General features: G+C 42.5%; 1 protein-coding gene across 1 annotated transcript; it reads left to right on the top strand.

Moving 5' to 3' along the window:
• The first annotated feature begins 1,462 nt into the window (after positions 1 to 1,462).
• On the top strand, positions 1,463 to 2,294 carry LOC127138127 (oligouridylate-binding protein 1A). The gene is made up of 2 exons (XM_051064527.1): positions 1,463 to 1,612; positions 1,791 to 2,294. The coding sequence occupies exons 1-2, from the start codon at positions 1,463 to 1,465 to the stop codon at positions 2,292 to 2,294; spliced, it is 654 nt and encodes a 217-aa protein (XP_050920484.1).
• Positions 2,295 to 22,888: the final 20,594 nt, after the last annotated feature.

Here is a 22,888-nt window from a genome sequence, read left to right as displayed (position 1 = left end):
TGATCTCATTTTTGCTTTATTTTGTCTGTAATCTCGAGCATAGTGTCCAGGTTTACCGCATACGAAACATCCGTTCTTTGGACCTTTATGACCGCTAGAGTTCTTGAACTTGTTATGTTCTTTCTTTGGTCCAAGATGACTCTTCATGCCATCATGTCTCTTCTTTCCCTTGTTGGTCACAGCGTTTGTTTTGAAATGAGTAGGGGGTTCTGATTTCTCCCTCTCCTTCGATTCCTCCTCGATTCGAAGATGTTTCTGAATTTTCTCCAAGGAGAAGTCCTCGGAACTGTGCAACAATTTCTTTCGGTAGTGTCATACCCCGATTTTGGTCCTGAATTTTTTCCATTTTTTCATTTTTTATTTGACACGTGGCCTAAAGTTCATTTGCATACATTCATTCCCAAATCCATATTTTGGGATAAACATTGGTTATTATCTAGCTTTTTGATCATGGTGCTTTGTGATTACAAAATGGATTTTAGTTATTTGACTTTTTTTAAATTTTTAAATTTTTATTTAATTTCAAAGTAAATATAATTCCCAATTTCAAGTTAATCTTAATTGTATTTTACTAATTATTTAAACTCTAATTGATTTTAATTTCCAAATAAATGTTAGAGTTGATATCAAAGTAATTTTAACAAATTATAAATTAATTTGATTTTAATTGGTTTTATTTAGTTTTTTTATTTTTTATTTTAAATTGACATTTTGATTAGTCTCAGATTATTTCTAAAATCCATATTCATTTCTATAACCACAAATTCATTTCATTCAAACCAAGTTTGTTACAACCATTTTTTTGTAAAAGTCATAAGTTTCCGACACCAGATAACCATTGCATTTGCTATTGTCGTTCCAATTCCAAAAATACATTTGCACAAAAACCATGAAAATTTCCAAGCCAAGCCATCTAGATTAAGTGTGATTAAGGCAAGCATCATACATGTGAAAAATGCAATCAAATGCAGGCCCAAGGGAGTTAAATCGAATACACAATGCAACAAGGTACAAATTGCAACAAGAAAAAAGCAAAATTCGGGTACATATGCAAATGCGATTTGAGAGAACTTCTAGAACAAGTATAGAAAGGAAGGCTAATCCTGTTGAATTTGATTCTGTCTTTAGCAGAAGCAGCCTTACGATTTCTTTTGAAAGCCCGAACATAGTTCCAATTTTCTGTGGTGCCTTGCAGCATAGCACATGAGATACCTATCCACACGAGTTTGAAGACTTTGCAACTGATGCATCATTCCTGGACTTGTGGTCTCTTGATAAATTCCAAAGCCTTCTTAATCAGTCCAATGAAGACCCAAAATTAAAGAAGTTGTTGCAGCAGGATAATCTTGTTGTATTCCTGCACCTACTTGGATGTGACTCTAATGGTCATGCACACATGCCCTTTTCATCTATCTATCTCGACAATGTTAAGCAGATCATGGAATGAGTGATAAAGGAAGCCATGGAGAATTATGGTTTGGTTACATACCGGGAGACTGCTTTGCTCTATGATGATCAGCATTCTGCTGCTGCTAACAAACAGAGGGTTGCAATTGTTGTAGCTCATGAACTAGCACATCAATGGTTTGGCAAATTTTGTTACAATGGAGCGGTGGACCCATTTATGGCTGAATGAAGGTTTTTGCAACATGGGTGAGTTTATTTAGCTGCTGATCACCCTGTTCTTGTTTACATGCCTACTGGATGCGCATAAACCAGTACTAGACTGCTTTTGCCTACGGGCTTTATTAATACCACGATTACATACCAAGAGTGCTAACCTGCATCAGGCCAGCAGATTAGTACACAGAACAAGACCAATTAAGCGAAACACATTGAAATTAAGCAACAGAGATGTACCTGAAAATAATCCTTCATACACCACAGTTTATGTTGGCAACCTTCCCCGTGATGTAACACAAGCTGAACTCCATTGTCAATTCCATGCATTGGGAGTTGGGGTACTTGAGGAGGTCCGAGTTCAGAGGGATAAGGGTTTTGGATTTGTCGGATACAATACTCACGAGGAAGCAGCACTGGCTACTCAGATGGCTAATGGAAGACCAGTTCGTGGGAAGACGATGAAGTGTTCATGGGGTAGCAAACCAACTCCTCCTGGGACAGCTTCGAATCCATTACCTCCTCCGGCTGCACAACCATATCAAATACTTCCTACTGCAGAGATGACCGTGTCGGCTGTTTTGAAACAGAAGAGTTCTTCTATTGAAGGCATAGAGAATTGGCCCTATGAAGCTTCTGCCTGCCAAATTAAAATCAAGAAGGATCACTTGTAATGCAAAATTGTACATTGAGAGGATGCAAACAAGCCATTTTTGAATCAGAGAGAGGTACTAGGAAGCTCACCGTTTGGTTATTCCGTAACTAGTCTGCAAGTGAGCATTGTAACCGGCACCGTTTTTGCAGCAATTCTCGCCTCCGAGCAAATCAAACCAATACCCCAATCTTCACTGCGGTAAAAAAACACAAACTAATTAGCCAAGGCAGTAGAGATTCGAAAAATACCCGAATTGGCATTAAGACAAAAAATGAAGAAGAAAGTTTGAGCTCAGATTACCTGTTCCAAATCTAGCATCAAATAGGACAAGCTCGATTCTGAGCACGAAAAGCGCTTCTGGAATTTTCCCCTTTTGAACTCCATAGACCAAATCCCAAACCCTAATTTACGGAAGATAAATAGGAGAAGAGACGAATCAGTGAAAGACGAAAAACACTAGAGGCGGACCAAACACCACAGGAAAACCCTAATCACCAAATCAAAGACAAACCTGTTTTGAAGAGGCGAAGGAGTGAGGTTTGAGCTTCATCGTTGCCGTCGTCACCGCCGAAGGTGAGCTTTTGTGTTTCAGCCATTGGATTCTTACATGATTGAGTGAGGTTGAGGGCATTTGAAAGTTGGGGACGCGATCGAGAGAGAGGGATTCGGTGAGGTCGCGATGAGGGAGGAGATTTCGTGAGAGAGACGAGAGGTTGAAGACGTGAGGTTGAGAGTGTGAGTGAGATTGAGAGATACGCGACTGTGAGTTTTGCTGAGAGTGAGTGAGAGAGATTCATGAGATTGGGGAAGGCGATTGTTGAGAGTGTGAGAGAAAAGTGAGATTGGGAGAGAACGATTCTGTTACTATTCCAATTTATTTTTTCTTTAATTTGTTTTAAGCAGAATAAGTTTTTGAAACCATTAAAAATTTTGTTTAAACTTCCTAAATAGTTAATAAATATTTCCTCCTTTTCAATTCATATTCCCATTGAAAAACCCAACAGCCAAGCGGCTGGGTTTAATTATTGGTAGTCCAACAGATTTCTTTTTTATTAGTTTTTTATTTTAATTCTAATTTTTAATCTATCTTGGTTTATTTATCCAAACTAGCATTAAAATAATAACTAGTCATGAGTGGTCTTGTGGAAATGGGTGATTTTTATGGTCTTTAGTGTAGTGGGTTCGATACCCGTATTCAGCATTTTATTTCTTTTAGCTTTTTTTTTTCTTTTAGCATTTTTTTTTCTTTTAGCATTTTATTTTATGTTTATGTTTTTATTATACTCATGGTTGATCTGCTTTCTTTTAATTTCATCATTCATTCAAAACCATTTTAAAACTATAAAAATCATATTTTTCTCGATTCAATGTCGAGCCCATTTTCACACCCTTGTAAGTCGATTGCTTTTTAAGCATCGCCATCAACCTCACATAGCTTACTCTTGGGCTTTCTTACAATGAGCCGGTTCTCTTGCACTTACACTCATGCATTGCATTATTTGTTGTTTGGGCCCGATTTAATTATTTCATGATTTTTGAATCCCCATTTGACAAAATGTACCCCACTCCCCCGATGTGTAATAATTTTGTACTGTTTTATTTCTTTATTTTGTTTGACTGTTTAGTTAGACATTAACACAAGAATAAAACCAACCATTTCCAAAAGATCAAAAATAATGACTCGATTCAACGTCGAGTATTTTCTCAATAAACAAATCAATTCATTTCTCCCTCCTATTCCATCCCATTTCTTTCAAACTTTCATCAAACGCTTGATTTAATGTCAAGCCATTTTTCCTGATAAAAACTCAAAAAAATATTAATTCATAGTCAAGACTTTTTCAATAAAGATGGAAGTGGAACGTGGTGTATACCACGCACTCCTGAGACTAGGATTCGAGATGTATATCTCGCCAATCCTAGCTCTCGCCATCATCTAAATTTATCCACTTTGCTCTCTCAAACACCCATTCAAATTTCTCTTAAACGTCCATCAACACTTGATCTAGGGTCAAGTCATTTTCACAACAAAAACCAAAATACCTAATTCTTACTTAACACTTTTCCAATAAAGGTGGAAATGGAACATGGTGTATACCATGCACTCCTGAGGTTAAGATTCGAGACGTATGCCTCGCCAATCTTAACTCTCGCCATCGTCTAAAATTGTCAATGCGGTTTCTTCAAACCCTTTCTCAATCAAATTTCAAAATACTTAATTCCTATCTTAACCTCTTTCAATAAAGATGGAAATGGAACGTGGTGTATACCACGCACTCCTGAGGCTAGGATTCGAGATGTATATCTCGCTCATCCAAGTTCTCGCCATCACTCAAAATACACCAAACCAATCAATTTCTTTTTTTCTCGCCGCCGTGCGATTGATCTCTTAAACCTTTTCACAAACGAAAGGTACTTTGTTTCAAAACAATGCAAGGCAATGTTTCTCCACCTGTTTTGGGTAGTCCAACAATGTTTTCGTCGATTTGACACAAAGTAGCTTTCGCTAAAATCGACCAACAAACAAACATTTTTCTACCCAGAACTACGTAAGCCTTGACTTCTCTTTTGAGATACGTAGGAGCAGGATTTGTAAATCTTGTCAGGCCCACTAATAAAAAACTTAGGTTTAGTCCTTCGTTAAAAAAAACAAAAAAAAACATTCTCCTCTCTTTTATTCTTTCTTTCCCACCTAATAAATTGAAAAGCCTAACATTTCGAACTAACACTAACGCACACAACTGACCTAATGGTTCCCGTTGAGTACAACGGACGTGAGGGGTGCTAATACCTTCCCCTTGCGTAATCGACTCCCGAACCCTGATCTGGTTGCGACGACCAATAATCATTGTCGTTTTTTTTGGGTTTTATCGATATTTTCCCCTTCCTTTTTAGGAATAAATAAAGTTCGGTGGCGACTCTGTTCAGTCCATCATTGTGAGCGTGCGATCGCGCTTCGCTTTGAAGTCGTATCCCCACATTTTTCGAGGTGTTTCCAAGACCTGTCGGACTCGTTCATAAAACATTACAAATACAATATGGACATGGCGCCTGACAGAAGACAGTTGCAGAGCATGTTTCAGCATGATAAGGAGTCCTTCAAGGAGTATGCTCAAAGATGGAGGGAACTGGCTTCTCAGGTTGAACCACCTCTTGCTGAAAAAGAATTGGCCGAACTATTTATCGACACTGTCCAACCACAATTCTATGAGAAGATGGTTGGAAGTGCTTCCCTGGGATTCTCGGAGCTTGTGGCTATAGGACAAGTGAAGAACCCGAAATGCAAGGAAGGTTTTTTTCTGGAATTTGGAAGAGAAATACGTTTTTAGTTCTTGTATTATTTTTCTGAATAGAATCATATATTTATAGGAGATATGGATGTTGTTTCAAAAGTTTGCAACCTTTGATGAAACAACACCATTTCACCATAAAACACAATGTTTCATATATGACACTATTTCATGAAAAGATATGAAAATTGAATTCAAAATTCAAATAAAACAATAACTAAAATTCTGAAGCCGCCACTAGCGCCTCTACGCCCCCGGTCCCAGAGCCGGAGCCGGTGGCAACACCGGCGAGGGTCCATTGATTGTGTCAAGTGGCATAATGCTTGGGACCACCACATGTCCATGTGACACCTTATTCTCTTTGTTCCTTTGGTGAGTTAAAGTTCCAAAACATTTATAAATGCTTTAAAGGATGTCTCCACTTTCTATGTCATACGGTGAACTGACTTTTTGTGTTTTTTGCTTTGTAAAGCAAATGTCGCGGTTAGCAAGAGTCGCCACCGACTTTTCTTTTATCCAATAAGGAAAGGCGGAAAAGAACAGAAAAGACCTTAATTTAGATTTTGGGTTCGGGAGGTACATTATACAAAGGGAAGGTGTTAGAACCCTTTGTATCCATGGTTATCCATGGGCTCTTAATTGCTTGATCACTTATGTTTTTCTTGTCTGAAAAAGTGTGTGAGAGCTGTTTAGAAAATGTTTTAAAAAGAGAGTTAACTTTGTAATGATTCTTGTACGAATGTATACAAAGTATTTATCTCGTTTAATTTTGAAAGCTGTTTAGAAAAATATAACTTGACAATGATTCTAGTACGAATGTATGCCAAGTGGTGATTTTCTAATGGAGGTTTTGAAAAGTGTGAGGTGTGAAAAGTAGTTTTAGTTGTGAGCAAGCATTTAGGAGTTATACCTACCCAAGGTCTTTATGGGCATTTCCTATCCTTATGAGGGTAAAACTGTCCTTACTATTGAGAAGTAAGTAGTTTTATCCTTTGGATGTAAAAGGGTCATCGTAGGGTCATCGATTGGTCATTGAAGGCAACATTTGTAAGGATACCTTAGCATTCGAAGGGACGATCATCATTTAACAGTAGGCTGTACTGAAGGGTCATTGAGGGACAAAGGCAACATTCGAGGGACTATGATGATTTAACCGAAGGGTCTTTGCTAAGTGCATCCCCACATTCGCGGGACATGACCATAATACCGTAATATCGTAGGGTAACAAAGAGAGGTCCAAGATCGCATATTTAAAGGCAAAGTTTTACAATAGCCGTAATCGATTAAGTAATTAGGTCCATATTAAAATCGATGAAATCAATACATTAAAATCAGCTAGGTAATTTAGGATGAATCTCCACATGAAAATTAAGTAATTCAGAATCCATCTCCATAAGGGTGTCCCACACATAAAGTGGAATACCTAGCCGGCCGTTTCCTCGGGAATATGTAAGCCTTTACACAATTCAGCACACGGGTTAGAACATCGAGATAAAGTACAATTGAAAATTGCACCACAAAATAAACACAACAGTCATAAAGTCAGGCCAAATAATGCAGAATTATAATAAATCTTGATTAGATAAACATAAGGCAGAACAGAAAAGAAACAAAACAGCCACTGTCTCGTTCGCTCCTGCTTCGCCTAGCGAAGGCTTAGCGAGTGCTCGCTACAGACTCGCTTAGCGATGTGTTAGCGAGCGGCTACGGGTTTTGAGTTTGATAGCAGCATGATCTCCGGAACCCTGCACTTTATGGCATTGAATTACAGGAATAGCATGGACAAACATTCAGGATATTCAGGCATACTTAAATTCACATGTGAAATCAAATTACATATCCGAAAATTTAATCATGACGCCTTATGTATGTAGAGATTACCGATTAAAAGCATAAAACAGTAGCGATGCGCAAACCTGTTTGCAACTGAGCTGCGATGTTGAAGGGACTGACCATTCTTGGTATCGGATGGAGTTGGGCGGAGGTAACTTTGGTGCGGATGAGCGGCCTTCAGAGTTTCTTTACTCTGAATTCTCTGGGTTAGCAGGGTTTACTGTCTATGCCAGGGTTTCTGCCCGTCTTCGTCTGTCGTTCCCTCCCCCTTTTTCTAACTGAAGCTTGGCTATTTATAATGCTCTTGTTGTGACCTAATGGGCTCAGAATGAAGCCCAGAATTTTCTGATATTCGCAAGCTTCGCTAGGCGAGTGGCATAGCGAAGGGTTCGCTAGGCGAAGGATTTGCTCGCCTAGCGAGCATGACAGTTTAGGTCATTTCCTCGGTTTGGCCACCTGTGAACTAGGTCTTGGTTCTTTTAAGATCAATGCCTTGAAAAATAAGTGGGAGTGCCTTAGAAATGCCTTGTAATATTAACGGGCAAATTTTGGAGTATGACAGCTGCCCCTGTTCAATATTCTTGAACCGAGAGAGTTAGAATGGTGTGTACGCCATTCATGGTCTGGAGGTGGAAGATTATTGAACACTAGAATGCCCCAAAAATTTGCTCTTGTTAATCAAAGGTTAGTCTTGATGGAGATGGGCTTAAAGATGCCATCCAGGAAGTTTGATGATGAGAGCTTCAGATTGTGTCGTACGTTAGACGATATCTGAAGACATGGGTGTCATACCGGGTCGTACGTTAGACTGTATAGTGAGTCGCCCATTAGGCTGTCGACTTCGCTGGGGAGTCGGAGTATGTTATATACTACTAGGGATAAAGGATCAGGATGGATCATACGCTAGACCGCATCCTAATAGTAGAACGAGTTGTTCATTAAGCGGGTGACTTCACTGGGGATGGAAGATTAGACCAGATCGTACACTAGATCGTGTCTGAGTAGCAGAAGGACCGTCCGTTAGGCTGAATCTGATGATGAAAGGGGTAGTCGTACGCTAGACTACGCTTCAGAAATGCACCGTACGCTAGGTAGCATCTGAGGACTTGAAGGTCTAATTGGGTCGTACATTAGACCGTCTCTGAGCAGAATGAGCCGTCCGTTAGGCTGAATCAGATGATGAAAGGGGTAGTCGTACGCTAGACTACACTTCAGAAATGTACCGTACTGTCGCATTACGCGAAAAACCGGCGGGAAAACAAGAACAACAGAGCCGCCACCGTGCGTTATTTATCCCAAAAGAGGGAAAGGAAACGCTCAGAGTAAACCTGGAAAAGACGTGGTCTCGCGACCAAAGAGAATGGGATCGGGAGTCGGTTATGCGAAGGGAAGGTATTAGCACCCCTACGCATCCGTCGTACTCGACGGGATCCACGCACAATAGGAAGGAAAATGGTTGCTAAAACACTGCTCAAATAATCATCTATACAGGCTGAAAGAGACGAAAGAGACTGACTGAAACTGACTCGGCAGGATATCGCATCCTGGGCCTACTTAGTCTATCAAGCATAGACATCAGAGTCTAAGTAGTTCGGACTGGGGAAACGACACATGCTCGCTAGGATGTCGCATCCTATGCATACGTATCTCCTTTGGACGAAGGAGAATCAGAGCATCCGTAGCTCGGCTAACACGCACACAAACAAACACAGGCAATGGCAAACGTGGAGCCTGAATGCCAATCACTGGGCTTACATCAGCATCCGAACCAAAAACGCACACAAGAAGGCAAACGTGGAGCCCGACAACCAATTGATGGAATTACGTCGGCATCCGAACTCACAACACACTCAAAAGGGCAAACATGGAGCCCGACAACCCATTGATGGAATTACGTCGGCATCCGAACCCAAAACACAACAGCAACACGAAACAAAGACACAGGAAGAAGAAGGGTCTCGATTGCAACTAGGGCAAGAGAAAGGGGAGGTCTCAATCGCAACGAGGGCGAGAGAAAAGAATTAGTGTTAGTTGTTAGTCAAACTCGACAAGACATCGCATCTCGTGCCTACGTATCTCACCTGAACATGAGAATCAGAGTTGCCGTAGTTCGGCTAAACTATTCCTGTTGGTTTATGTTTTTTAAGTGGACAACGTCACTACGCAATCTACCGGATGCTCGACCTTTGGAGACTTACTCACCTGTAGTAGAAGGAGTTGACGTATCCTTAAGAAGGGATAATGTTTGTTTGTGTTTTAGGAAAGCTCAAGCAAGAAAGGAAGTCCTATACGAAGGAACTGTGCTACCTTAATTGACATGCAAACGAGACTACGCGGAGTCTAGCAAACCTAGGGGATACAATCACACCACACAAACATATACAGCATGAAATAAACACACCAACAAGGGGCTCAAACATCAGGGTTAGGCTTTAGTCGAGGGGTCATATCAACCTCAACAAACAAGCCTCTGTATCGGGGTCAGGTTAGCTCTTAACCTTGCCATTGAGGGGCTAAGGTGAAGCTAGATGAAGGGTGATGAGGGGTGTGCCTCATTGCTTCTATCTCTGGTCAGAGAGAGCATCAGACAAGGGAGCGTGGGTCCAGAATGGGGGGACCCTTCTACGCTCAGGACATAGACTCGACTGTACAATGTACAAGATCTTGGGCTTGGATCTCAATGCTACAACCATGTAATGGGAGCAAGGAGAAGACTCACAGAATAGTGGGGGATAGATTGCTTATCCCTACCTTCCACCAATTGCCTCAAATGAGGACTTTCCCTGCTTAGGACAAATATAAACATACACAAGCATTGCCTCTTAAGGAGGACTTCAGACAGTTTGCCCGGCTCGGTAACAGCCGGGTCTCCAGACTACATGAAGTTAGAAAGTTATACCTCTATGCAAGTTGCTTAAGCAAAGCAAAGCAAAAGTTCACAAGGAACTGAGCAACTAAAGTACCTGTGTAAATAGCTAACCAGTCAGTACACAATTCAAACAAACAATCAACAGTCAATATCACACAAACAGACAAATCCAATCAGACAACAATGAGCGATCCATGAACACAAGTGAATCCCCCATTAAGGCCTACAAAACACACAATTGTTAGCCAACAACAACAAATGGTTAAGCTCAAAAGAAGGAGCATCATCACTCATGGAGATGTATTCTTGAACCTGAAATCACAATTCAAATGATAAGTCCAAACCACTAGGTCGAAGCCTAGGGTCAAAAGAGGATAAAAAATCCAAAACAGAACACGAAACTAATCCAAAGTCCAGACCAAGTGATAAACATGTCCTAAAATTAAGGGAGCATGCAAGATTGAACTATTTCTAAGCCTAGGGGTAGAATAGTCATTTCACAGTTAGGGAGTAATATTGAACTAAATTTCTATTTACAAAATTCTAATTAAAAGTCAATTAAAATCTAAGCTAGATTTAATATTCTAAAAAAACCAAGAGATTATCTAATTCTAATAATATTTCTAATTGTTTCTAAAATACTAAGCTAATATCCTAATTAACTTTCCAACTACCATAATGCTCTAAATCCTAAATCTGTTCTAATTCTCACAATTCTAATCTAAGATTGCTTTTAAAATCTGAGTAAACTAATTATTACTAATTCCTAGATTAATCTAAATATTCCTAATCATGTTATTAAATCCTAAGTAAACTAATTATCACTAATTAATCTCATAACAGACCTTAATCCTAATTAAAAGACTTAGAGTCCAAAAGAAGGTACTATGGACCTCCAAAAGACACGAATTGGGCCTGAGCTTGGGACAAAATGCTCATGGTCCAACCGCAGGGGTACAGGCACGATGAGGGGGTACAGAACAACAAGGCCCAAACTGGATCTAAGCCTCAAACCAAACACGTGAGCAACGCTCTGAAGCCAAACGCAAGCGTTTCCCACCTACTGAAGCCAAATGCGCTTATGCAGAAAAGCTACGCAGACGAACGAAAAAACACCACATGCAAAAGCGCTTATTCAGAAGCAGCTTATTCACAAGCAGAAAGGTTCTCAAGTCTCATATGGAGATTGTTCTTAAAGCTCACAGCCAACGGTAACCAATAACATCGTCCAAAATTCCATACATCGTCATGGCAAAGGAATCGAAGCGTAAGCATGAGGATCAAGAATCACCTGGCGAAGATGACGACGAAGGTGGCGACGATGATGACGATCACGAGCACAGCTTCTAAACGCCTCTCCTCCTCTTCTCGCACTGTTTCTGGTTGTTTTCAATCCACTCCTTCTTGCGATTCTGGTTTGGATCCGTGACGGTGATGGCTGAGAGATGAATACGACGCTCCCCAACCGTGTGTTACGGTGTTGATTGGGACGACGGTGGCGATTCTAGATTCGTGCCTCGCGTTTGAGATGAACGAAGATGTTGATGCACGTTCATGTGTTGTTGCGTGGGAGGATGAAGAATCAAGATTGGCGTTTGACTCGTTGTTATGCTGCGATGAAGCATGGAGATGCTGAGACGTTCATTACGAAGACGATTCCACCGCTAATGCATAGTGAAGCCGATGACAATTTCGCTTCCCCGGAGAAAACGCGGACAGATGAGTTTCCTTCTTTTTCAATTCTTTCGCTACGAGTTCTGAGTTCTTCTTCTTCTCTGTTTAGCTTCTGTTACACCATTCTGAGTTGTGATTCAATGTGATTTCAGTGGAGGAAGAAATGAAGGTTTCAATTGAGAGGTTGAAGGTAGGAAAGAATTGCGGTGGTTGAAACGGTTGATGCGGTGGAGTTTGTTATGGTTGTTGAAGATTTTGTGAAGGTGGAGATTACGGTTACGGATCCGTGGTGGTTGAGGTTGATGAAGAGTTCTCGCCGCGATGATGGCGATTGTTGCAGATTCTACGATTCGTCAATTACCGAAAAATCAAAAAAAGGTTCTATCGTTATCCTACTGTTATGGTGACTCTGTGATGAACGAAAAAAAAATTCTGAGCAAAAAAACTTTTTGATGAGTGTGGCGTTAGATTTATAGGCTCTATTCCGTTAACTCGATTATCTTCCGTTAATTCACCTTCGTGGAATTCTGTTAGAAGTTGTAACACTGTTAGATCCTTAAGAAAGATTAACTCTGTTATTTCATTGTTGCAGGCTTTGCGGTTGGTGTCAATGCATTACCGTTGGATTTGGCTTATGTATTCACTGGAGCTTTGCTTATTCACCTGCGTTTTGCACCTTTTGCAGCTGGATCACAAGTCGTGGCTTACGCATTAGCTTGCGTTTGTTGCCGCGGTTTTAGCTTTGGCTTTGAGCTGCGTTTTTGAATGAGCTATCGTGAACGGCTTTGTGCTCTGCAGGTTGGAGCTTGGAAGTAGCTTTAGAAGCTTGGATGCGTTCTTGCACGCACTTAAGTTGCAGCTTCTGCTTGGCTTGAAGCTTTGCACCGCTTGGTGAAGCTTGCTGCTTGTGTTTGGTTTTGGCTCAACAGCTTTTTGGTAGCAGCTTTGAGTTGCACTTTTGGCTCAGGCTTGGACTTCATTTTGTTACTGACATAAACAAAAATTAAATTGACTAATAAAATTGGATAATGGATGATGATTATGGTAATTAGATTGGAAAATTACACAAGTTATGGAAAATAATTAGAATTGGTCAAACAAGTGTAGTTCAAGAATTGAAAATGGATATTTGTATCATGAAAAATGGACAATAATGGATATGGATTGGAAAAATGGTTATGAAATTGGGTAACGATTAAATTGGAATGAAAGTGGTTTTGAGGGATATGGAATTTCGATAATTGTTAAAAATGATTAAATGGATTTGGTTAACTAGCAATGGATATGGTAACGAATGGTTCTAAAAATAAAAGTGGACTTAGATTTTGATTCAATGGATATGGGTTAACCCAAATGGATACAAATGGATCAATGGAATTGGGTAAGAATTGGATAAATGGGCTTAATGGGCTTATGAGACTTTCAAAATGAGATAGGGATATAAAAAATGTTAGTGGGATAAACTTGTGGACTTAACAAGAAGGAAGCGCATGGGCTCAATGCAACCACGATTAAATTTCCGTAACCAAATCAACTTTCCAGAAATCAACTAGGATCATCTAACTCAACCTGAATTTCCAATATTAATTCGAGAAAAGAACGAACTGATTTCTTCTTCAAAATAAGTATTTGTAATGACGAATGACCTTCTTTGTGACATGCAGGAAGCGTCTCAAACCATCTCTCCACTTCCTAGCCCTCAGTTGACTTACTGTTGACTTTTATGGGCCTCAGATGACTTGGTCATGCACTGTGGACTTTGAGCCTTCAACACTTGGCCAAATTGCATCAAAATGAACCTTGGATCAGGTAAGCTCTCTAGAACACCCGCAGAGCCTTTATTTCATAGAAGAACCCTTCCTCTCTTGCACGAATGGATTCCCCTGATCAGTTTTGCCTGATAAAATGCAATATGCTATGCAATGCTAAGGCAATGTTAATGACCTAAAAAATGAAATGAATGTACAAATAGGAGGTGCAAATTTGAGGTGCTACAGCTGCCCCTATTCAATCAGCTGGGAACCCGAACGGATGAGAGCAACGGCTGTCAGACTTTCAGGGTAAACAGGGATTGAATACCAAGAACCGTAGAATTTGCACACTGCTGGGAATTGTCTCTTTTCTGTTTTTCTTCTTTCAAAGGCATAACCACATCCAGACATCGACACACGATGAATGGGAACAGAAATCATCTCAACTAGATGCCAACGGACAACTAGGAAACACTCAACGTTTACCAAGACCAACGGAGAGGTAAATCCACATGGGGACGGGTACAACTAGACGTCATAGGACGAATAGGGAAAAACTCAGCGTTTACCAAGACCAACGGAGAGGTAAATCAACTCTACTGGGGATAACCAGGAAAGGATACAACCATACGTCAACGGACGTAATGGGGAAAAACTCAACGTTTACCAAGACCAACGGAGAGGTAACCAATCATTAATGAATGAATGGGAACAAAAATCATCTCAACTAGATGCCAACGGACAACTAGGAAACACTCAACGTTTACCAAGACCAACGGAGAGGTAACTCAACTCTACTGGGGATAACCAGGAAAGGATACAACCATACGTCAGCGGACGTAATGGGAAAAACTCAACGTTTACCAAAACCAACGGAGAGGTAACCAATCATTAATGAATGACTGTAGTGATACAACCATACGTCAGCGGACGAAATGGGAAAGACTCAACGTTTACCAAGACCAACGGAGAGGTAACCAGACATCATAGGATGAATGGGAAGACTCGACCAGACGTCATAGGACGAAAGGGAGAAGCTCGACGTTTATCGACACCAACGGAGAAGGAGGAAACTCAACCAGACGTCATAGGACGAAAGGGAGACTCAACGTTTATCGACACCAACGGAGAAGGAGAAAACTCAACCAGACATCATCGGATGAATGGGAAGACTCGACCAGACGTCATAGGACGAAAGGGAGAAGCTCGACGTTTATCGACACCAACGGAGAAGGAGAAAACTCAACCAGACATCATCGGATGAAAGGGAGACTCAACCAGACGTCATAGGACGAAAGGGAGAAGCTCGACGTTTATCGACACCAACGGAGAAGGAGAAAACTCAGCCAGACGTCATAGGACGAAAGGGAGACTCAACGTTTATCGACACCAACGGAGAAGGAGAAAACTCAGCCAGACGTCATAGGACGAAAGGGAGACTCAACGTTTATCGACACCAACGGAGAAGGAGGAAACTCAGCCAGACGTCATAGGACGAAAGGGAGACTCAACGTTTATCGACACCAACGGAGAAGGAGGAAACTCAGCCAAGACGTCATAGGACGAAAGGGAGAAGGAGAAAGCCACTTCACGAGGGAAAGGCACCACAACCGGAAACCGAATAGGACGTCTACTTGGAATTCTGGTTGGGAAATCAACCAGACATTAAGGAATGACTGGGAATGGGGTATACAATCAGACGTTCATGGACGAATGAGAAAAACACAACGTTTATCGAAACCAACGGGGAGGTAGATCCACTTGGGGAAAGGTACAACTAGACGTCATAGGACGAATAGGAAAAACTCGACGTTTATCGACACCAACGGAGAGGAGGAAACTCTGAGGGGAATCATCTGGCATTATCAAATGATCTGCGGGGAATAAGCAACTAGACGTCATCGGACGACTAGGAAAAACTCGACGTTTATCGACACCAACGGAGAGGAGAATTCTTCTGGGGACGACCCTGTGGGGAAAGATATCAACTATACGCCAACGGACGCATAGGAAAAACTCGACGTTTATCGACACCAACGGAGAGGAGGATTCTTCTAGGGACGACCCTGTGGGGAAAGATATCAACTATACGCCAACGGACGCATAGGAAAAACTCGACGTTTATCGACACCAACGGAGAGGAGGAATCTTCACTAGGGAAGAGTGAACACAACCAAATCATCAACGGATAATTGGGAAAAACTCGACGTTTATCGACACCAACGGAGAGGAGGAACTCACTGGGGATCAAGGCCACAACAGAGAGTAGACAGGAAGGAACACCAAGGATACCGGGTTATAAGTCTGAAACGGTGACCGACCAAAACGTGAATTGGTTTGTGTTCCAAAACACTCAACATCCTGAAGAGGGCTAGAAAAGCAGTCTTGTTAGAGGATGGACATTCGATTCCATAGGGAATACGAATCTTACTTGACTGGGGAGGACGACTTCGACCCAAGAGCGCATGAGACATATCATCTATAGCCGTCAAAACGTAGATAATAGACTCGCATGGAAGATTATCCATAACCGGATTGGTTGTTAAATGGATAAATCAACCGACATCATCCTGAAGAAAGCAAAGGCAAACTTGTTAAAGGATGGATATTCGATTCCACAAGGAATACGAATCTTACTCAGCTGGAGAAAACAATCAAAAGACTGACCAGAGAGTGCATGAGACATATCATCTATAGCCGTCAAAACATAGATAATAGACTCGCATGGAAGATTATCCATAACCGGGTTGTAGGTTGTTAGATGGATAAACGACCGAAAAGAAAGGCATCGTGTACCAGGAACAGGTATGCAAAAGATGACCAATCAAAAAGGGATAAAGTTGCTAACTCGGAGCAAGTACCCAAAAGAAAGGGAGAGACCCACTGGGGACAATACTGCTTGATCAAGGCGAGTATCCAGAGGGGAAAAGAATATCAATACCGCAAACCGGATACTGATAACTGCAAAGAGGGGATTACATCTACCGGTTAGTAGGCAGAAAACCACGGAAAAGCAACCGTCATCAATCAGGATGAGCACAAAGGGTTAACTCCACCAAGGGGAGAACGTGGGATTTTACAACTACCAGCTTGTGGGTAGAAAACCACAAAGATAGGACTTACAACTACCGGTTTGCAGGTAGAGGCCAACAAGCAGAATGAACCACAAAGGCTACCTCTGCTAGGGGATGAAAGTGGGATTTTACAACTACCGGCTTGTAGGTAGAAAACCACGACGATAGGACTTACAGCTACCGGTTTGTAGGTAGAAGCCAACAAATTCCGCTGAAGATAATATGAATGAGTGCCGATTAGTGAGCAACTATTCATTTATGCCCCAGGGAAAAACAGGAGACAACCCAAATAGGCCAATTCAGGATCGATCCGAAAAGGCAGACTGGATCAAGACTCATCCTAATGAGGAAAGAACTCAATAGGGAAAACCCATCCCGGGGGGGAGGGAACGGAAACAACCGTCATCCACGAGGGTATAACTCAATGGGGAGCGGAGAAGGAAATGGTAGACACTTTATGCTTAAGGGGTAGACCCTACATGGAGAGATCAGACACACCCACATCTGCTAGGGAAATGGATCCAAGCGGGCAAGATGCTACCAATTGGGGAGTAACAATGTTGGGGATACCCACTCACTTGCGGGGTCACTTGCTGAGAAAACACCAACCTCTCAACCATGTTGGGGAACCCAACTCTGAAGCCGATCCAATGGCGCGATGCTAAACTCTTTCCAACAACCCACTCTCGGCTGGTCACCACTACCTAGGGCTAATGGACATGTTTGCAATGTTGATGCATGAGTTTTTTTTTTTTTTTTAGCGTAATGCCCCATGATCATGGAAATGCTATGCACTAATGATGCAATATGCTATGCTTATCTAAATGATGGATGCATGAAAACACGTCTCCTCCAGAGACAACACCGGGGAGCTCCAGGGACTGTGCTGAGGATCTCATTGCCACGTCAATTTCCACCCTGCCGGGGAAAGACAATCTTCACTGGGGATGAACTCCATCGAACCCGGACTGCTTGGCGATCACCCTGCTAGGGGAGGCAACCCATGCTTATCTCTACTGGGGATGATTTTCTCCGAACCCGATCCGCTCGAGGACCTCGCTGAGGGAAAACCATCGACACAAACTCTGCTGGGAAGACAGCTTCAGACTTGGGAAACAACCACAACTCCGATGGGGACACGGTAACCTTCATGCTTGCTGAGGAGGCACTGATCTCAAATTTGTTAGGGAACTAACACTCTCACACCCACTGGGGATACAGCCTATTGGGTACGGAACGCCTGTCAAGTCGTCGAACAACGTCATCCATCGTCCACCCACAGTGTCAGCTTTCCACTTTTGAGAACTCCCAGACTTGCCTGGACTTTTCTGATTCATCCCACGAAGATCAAATTCCTGGGATTCCTACAAACTTTCCAGTCCTTAGACTTTGAAGAGTCCTCTTGGTTAACTTTCCAGGATCGTCGTCGTAATCCTTCACCGTCCTTTCATTGTTCGTCTATCCCTTGCCCCTGGTTGGACTCTGTGGGGATCTTTTTTTTTGTCAAAAAGGTTCATACCACTACCTGCCAGTGAATGGAGATATCTAACAGTACCTGCAGAAGAGATTGTTAGATAAAAGCGTGCCCCAGGCGTGCCCCCCATATTTCAACATCTTGGTCGCTCAAACTTCCGAATAAGATTTCCAGATTTCAATCTCATAAGCATGCATCGGAAGGGGACCAGTATGTTTCAAAATGCAAATATTCTTATCAAAACGAACGGATGTTTTCGTAATCAAAGCGGTAATGAAAACAAAAACAAAACTATTCGACTGAACACACACTTTATTGACTGAAACAAAAAAATGGCTCAGAATTGAGCAACCCACAGGAGGCAAACCCTGGAAAGAGGTGATTGCGCATAAAAGGAGAAAATCTATCCTATTGGCAATGTGAAACCATGATCTCATCGGGTTCCAACTCGGTTACACCTCATGTGTCCTCAAGACTTTCCGCACTTTCGGCCTTCTGAACAAGACGCTTCCAATCGATCTCTGTCGGAGACTAGCTGTGATGTCTTAACCAAAGTACAAACGATCATGCTGGACGCAGTTGTTCGTTCCAATCCCTCTTTTGGCTGGACCGCCTTTTCGGGTTTCGGTCCACCGGGATACCCTTTTTTGCCCAAGTCGCCCTTGTGGGGTTTTCGACTTGCCGGGTGTACAGTTTTTTCATTATCCCTAACTTTTGCCCGAACCTTTTCTCTTTTTTTTTTTTGGTTCGCCGGGATGCCCCTTTTTTGCCTGGACTCTTTATTCTTTTTGTCCAGCGGGTCTCTTTCACGAAGTATTTTCTAACTGCGTCCGCATTCACAGGGAATGGAAAATCTTCATCATTCGTGGTCATCAATAACAAAGCTCTGTCAGAGGAGACTTTTTTGACCACGAACGAACCTTCATAATTTGTTTATCCACTTGCCCCACGATCGAGGAGGAAGGATCCTTTTCAACACCACATTTCTTCCATGCTACCCACGAGGTCACACGTCTCGGTTAACAACACGCTTCATTTATTGGGTACAACTACCCCACGACAAGTAACTGTCGAACTCTTTTCTCAATCAGGCTCAACGCGTCATACCGAGTCCTCATCCATTCGCCCTTTTCTGACTTCTCATCCATCTCGACTCTCCACGATGAGATCTAGCCTCCAGCAGGCAATATCAGTTCCATCCCATACTGAATGAGGAAGGCGTTGCCCCAGTAGATGCACGTATCGAAGCACGACACTCAGGATACCAACTTCGTACTCAGCCACCATCGTTGGTGCTTTCAACTGTTATCGGGGAAGCACCAGTTCATTCACTTTAAACTCTCCCCATCAGACATCAGAATCCGTTCGGATTCAGGGTCAGGCCCCTCCTCCGGGATCGGTCACTCTCAATCTTTCGATTTGAGTACCTCGAGATGTCCTCATCAGGGACTTCAAACTTCCTTGGTTGAGAATCATCGATGGGTTGTTGGGCGAGATAACCATACAATACCCTCCTCTTGATTACTTTCTGGGAGGTATACCGAATATCGTATTCAGTCGACACCATTTGCCCTCTCGCAACCCGTCCGTTCAACGCTATCTCCTCAAGCGCATACTTGATCAGATCCATTTTGGACATCCACAAGGTGGTATGAAACAGCATACTGTCTCAGTCGGCGAGCAGCCTATGCCAAAGTACATCAAGTTTTCTCGAACAGTGAGTGTATTGTTTCACAGTCGATAAACTTTTTGCTTAGGTAAATTGCATGCTCTTTTCGACAAGACTAGTCATGCTGATACAATACACCTCATAGACCCCTTGAGGGCTGTCAAGTACCAAATCAACATTTATTCCTTCCACGGGAGGCATTAGAATCGGAGGTTCCTGCAACTTATTCTTTTTTCATTTTTCCATGCCCCTTGGCAGTCATCATTCCACCTGACCATTGATTTCTTTCTCTCTTTTTTTCGGTTCAGGCGTCTCTTGCACTGTTTTTTTTTCTTTTTTTTTTTTGCAGGAAAAACCTCGATTCCTCTTTCATTCACAACATGCCTCGGCAGCTTGCTGGACAGCACTCCATAAGTGCACTGACTTAGACTCAACAGTATGAGTTATCTCCACCGATCAAACAACTTGATCAAGTCCACCGGGTGCCCCTCTTCTGCTTGGGACTTTGTCATCATGTCATCAACATGGCATTCGCTTTCACGATGAGTCATATCATGAAACAAAGTCACCGTAGCCTTTTGATCCGTGGCACCGACCTTCTTCTTCACTAGAGGATAGTCTTCTCCCGATGGTAGCTCGTGCCCCATAACATGGGTATTCCACCCTGGTGTATCTGGATGCAACCAGGTGAAGATATCAACCTGCTCTTTCAACAGGGCTACCATTCTGTTCTTGACTTGCCTCTGAAGCGGCCTCAACTTTCATTTCCCTTCTGACCTCGGCGGTACTTGGGATTACCATCTTGACTCGCTCCTCGTGTGGTTGAATCACCTTCTCCTCTTGTTTCAACAACCTAGCTAATTCCAGCAGATCACAATCTTCTTCGCCTTTTTCTTCGGCATGATAGCTTGGATTGTCGAAGTCATATAGAGGGGTAACCAAATTGTTATCGATGAGATCAGGAGGATGGTCACTTTTGTGGTTGGAACGAGACAAGTTCAAAAGAAAACGAAAAACATTGCCATTTTTATTTTTTAAAACTGCAAAAAATGAAAAACAGGGAACACCGCTTTTGATCACAAAAACATCCATTTATTACTGATGCAAAATGTTGCAAAATGAAACACATGAGATGGCCCTTACAATGGACCATTACGTTTCGGGCAAAACGTATGGCTTTCATGCAAACAAAATTAAAACACAGAAATACTACACTTCCGGATGAGCGACAATGATGCTTTTGGAGGCCTTCCAATCGCCTGGTACGCACGACTTTATCCACAACTCGAGCTCGCGGTCGCGGTCGATCTCTTCACTTACTGAACAAGCATGACCAGGATCCAGCATTCCTGCATTGACAAAGGTGTACGATGGACGACGTCCTCTGTTTGGTCTAGGCGACTCTTGATCTGGCCGATAACCGATCCCAAACATGTCTGCCTTTACCGGTGTTGAGTGGATCCATCAGTTTGGATTTGTGGCCCCTAGCAGGATATTTGAGCAAACAAGCTATGCGCACCGGTTGACACCTACAAAACAGCAAATGGGTTAGTATGACTCACACATGCTATGTCTGTCCGTACTAGGAATATTCTGTCCTTGGATTCCGGTTTCATCGAGACAGATAAAATTTTATGAACAAGATTCTGACATCTGGTGTCTCTCAACCTGAGTCTCTGTTAAAAATAATGGACCCTGAGTACGGACAGACATGAGTTAAATGCAGATGAATGCGAAATGAGACCAATGCAAATGCATGAATGCAGGTTGCTGTGCCACCAAGTCAACTGTAGACCCTCTGCTTTTCTGAACCAGTCAATTTGCGGGACCAAGTCACCATAAATCCAACTTGGGGAGTTCCGAAATAAACGGAACCGGAGATTACATTACTATCACAGGAACATCCACTGAACGGATGACAGCCAGATCCTCTGAACCGGTACTTTCAAATTCAACCCGGGGATCCGAAATAAACGGAACCCGCTGATAAACCACGGACAGAACTCCGGCGTCCCAGAAATAAATGTCCACAATTCACAGTCACCATCAGTACCAAGAGTCACCAACAAGTCACCAACCAGTCAGCAACTGTACCTGTAATAATCATTCCCTCCCACTCACGGGTGTCATCTAGGCCAGGGTAAGGTCGAGAGAAACGCAGCATAAATAACCTTTCGCAGAATATCATCCTGTGCACACCCGATGTATGCACCGATAATATCCCACCAGGGTCTGAACTGCTCGTGATATCAATGTTCCGCTAAGTGGCACCATACCACCCGCTTCCCATGAATCACTTTATTCCTAGGTTTCCTAGATTGCACTCATAGCCTGGGTATTGGGCCTTTTACCTCGAGTAAATCCCACCCCCAATCAGAGAAAACACAGCCAGCACAACAGATAAAATGAATGAATGCAAACATTAATGCACACATTGAAAGCAAACAGTAAACGACATGAATGCAATAAATAAAGCAGCATATAACAACCAAAGCCCTAACCTAGAGAGCGCTAGGAGAGACTCGCTTAGGGAAGAAGGACCAGCACAGGTCAACTTCTCTATGATATCCCCAGCAGAGTCGCCAGCTGTCGCATTACGCGAAAAACCGGCGGGAAAACAAGAACAACAGAGCCGCCACCGTGCGTTATTTATCCCAAAAGAGGGAAAGGAAACGCTCAGAGTAAACCTGGAAAAGACGTGGTCTCGCGACCAAAGAGAATGGGATCGGGAGTCGGTTATGCGAAGGGAAGGTATTAGCACCCCTACGCATCCGTCGTACTCGACGGGATCCACGCACAATAGGAAGGAAAATGGTTGCTAAAACACTGCTCAAATAATCATCTATACAGGCTGAAAGAGACGAAAAAGACTGACTGAAACTGACTCGGCAGGATATCGCATCCTGGGCCTACTTAGTCTATCAAGCATAGACATCAGAGTCTAAGTAGTTCGGACTGGGGAAACGACACATGCTCGCT

Source organism: Lathyrus oleraceus, chromosome 4, assembly GCF_024323335.1.
Source record: "Lathyrus oleraceus cultivar Zhongwan6 chromosome 4, CAAS_Psat_ZW6_1.0, whole genome shotgun sequence".
Taxonomy (NCBI): Eukaryota; Viridiplantae; Streptophyta; class Magnoliopsida; order Fabales; family Fabaceae; genus Lathyrus; species Lathyrus oleraceus.
The sequence above is the reverse complement of the archived record's forward strand: the minus strand, read 5'-3'. Positions and strand labels throughout refer to the sequence as shown.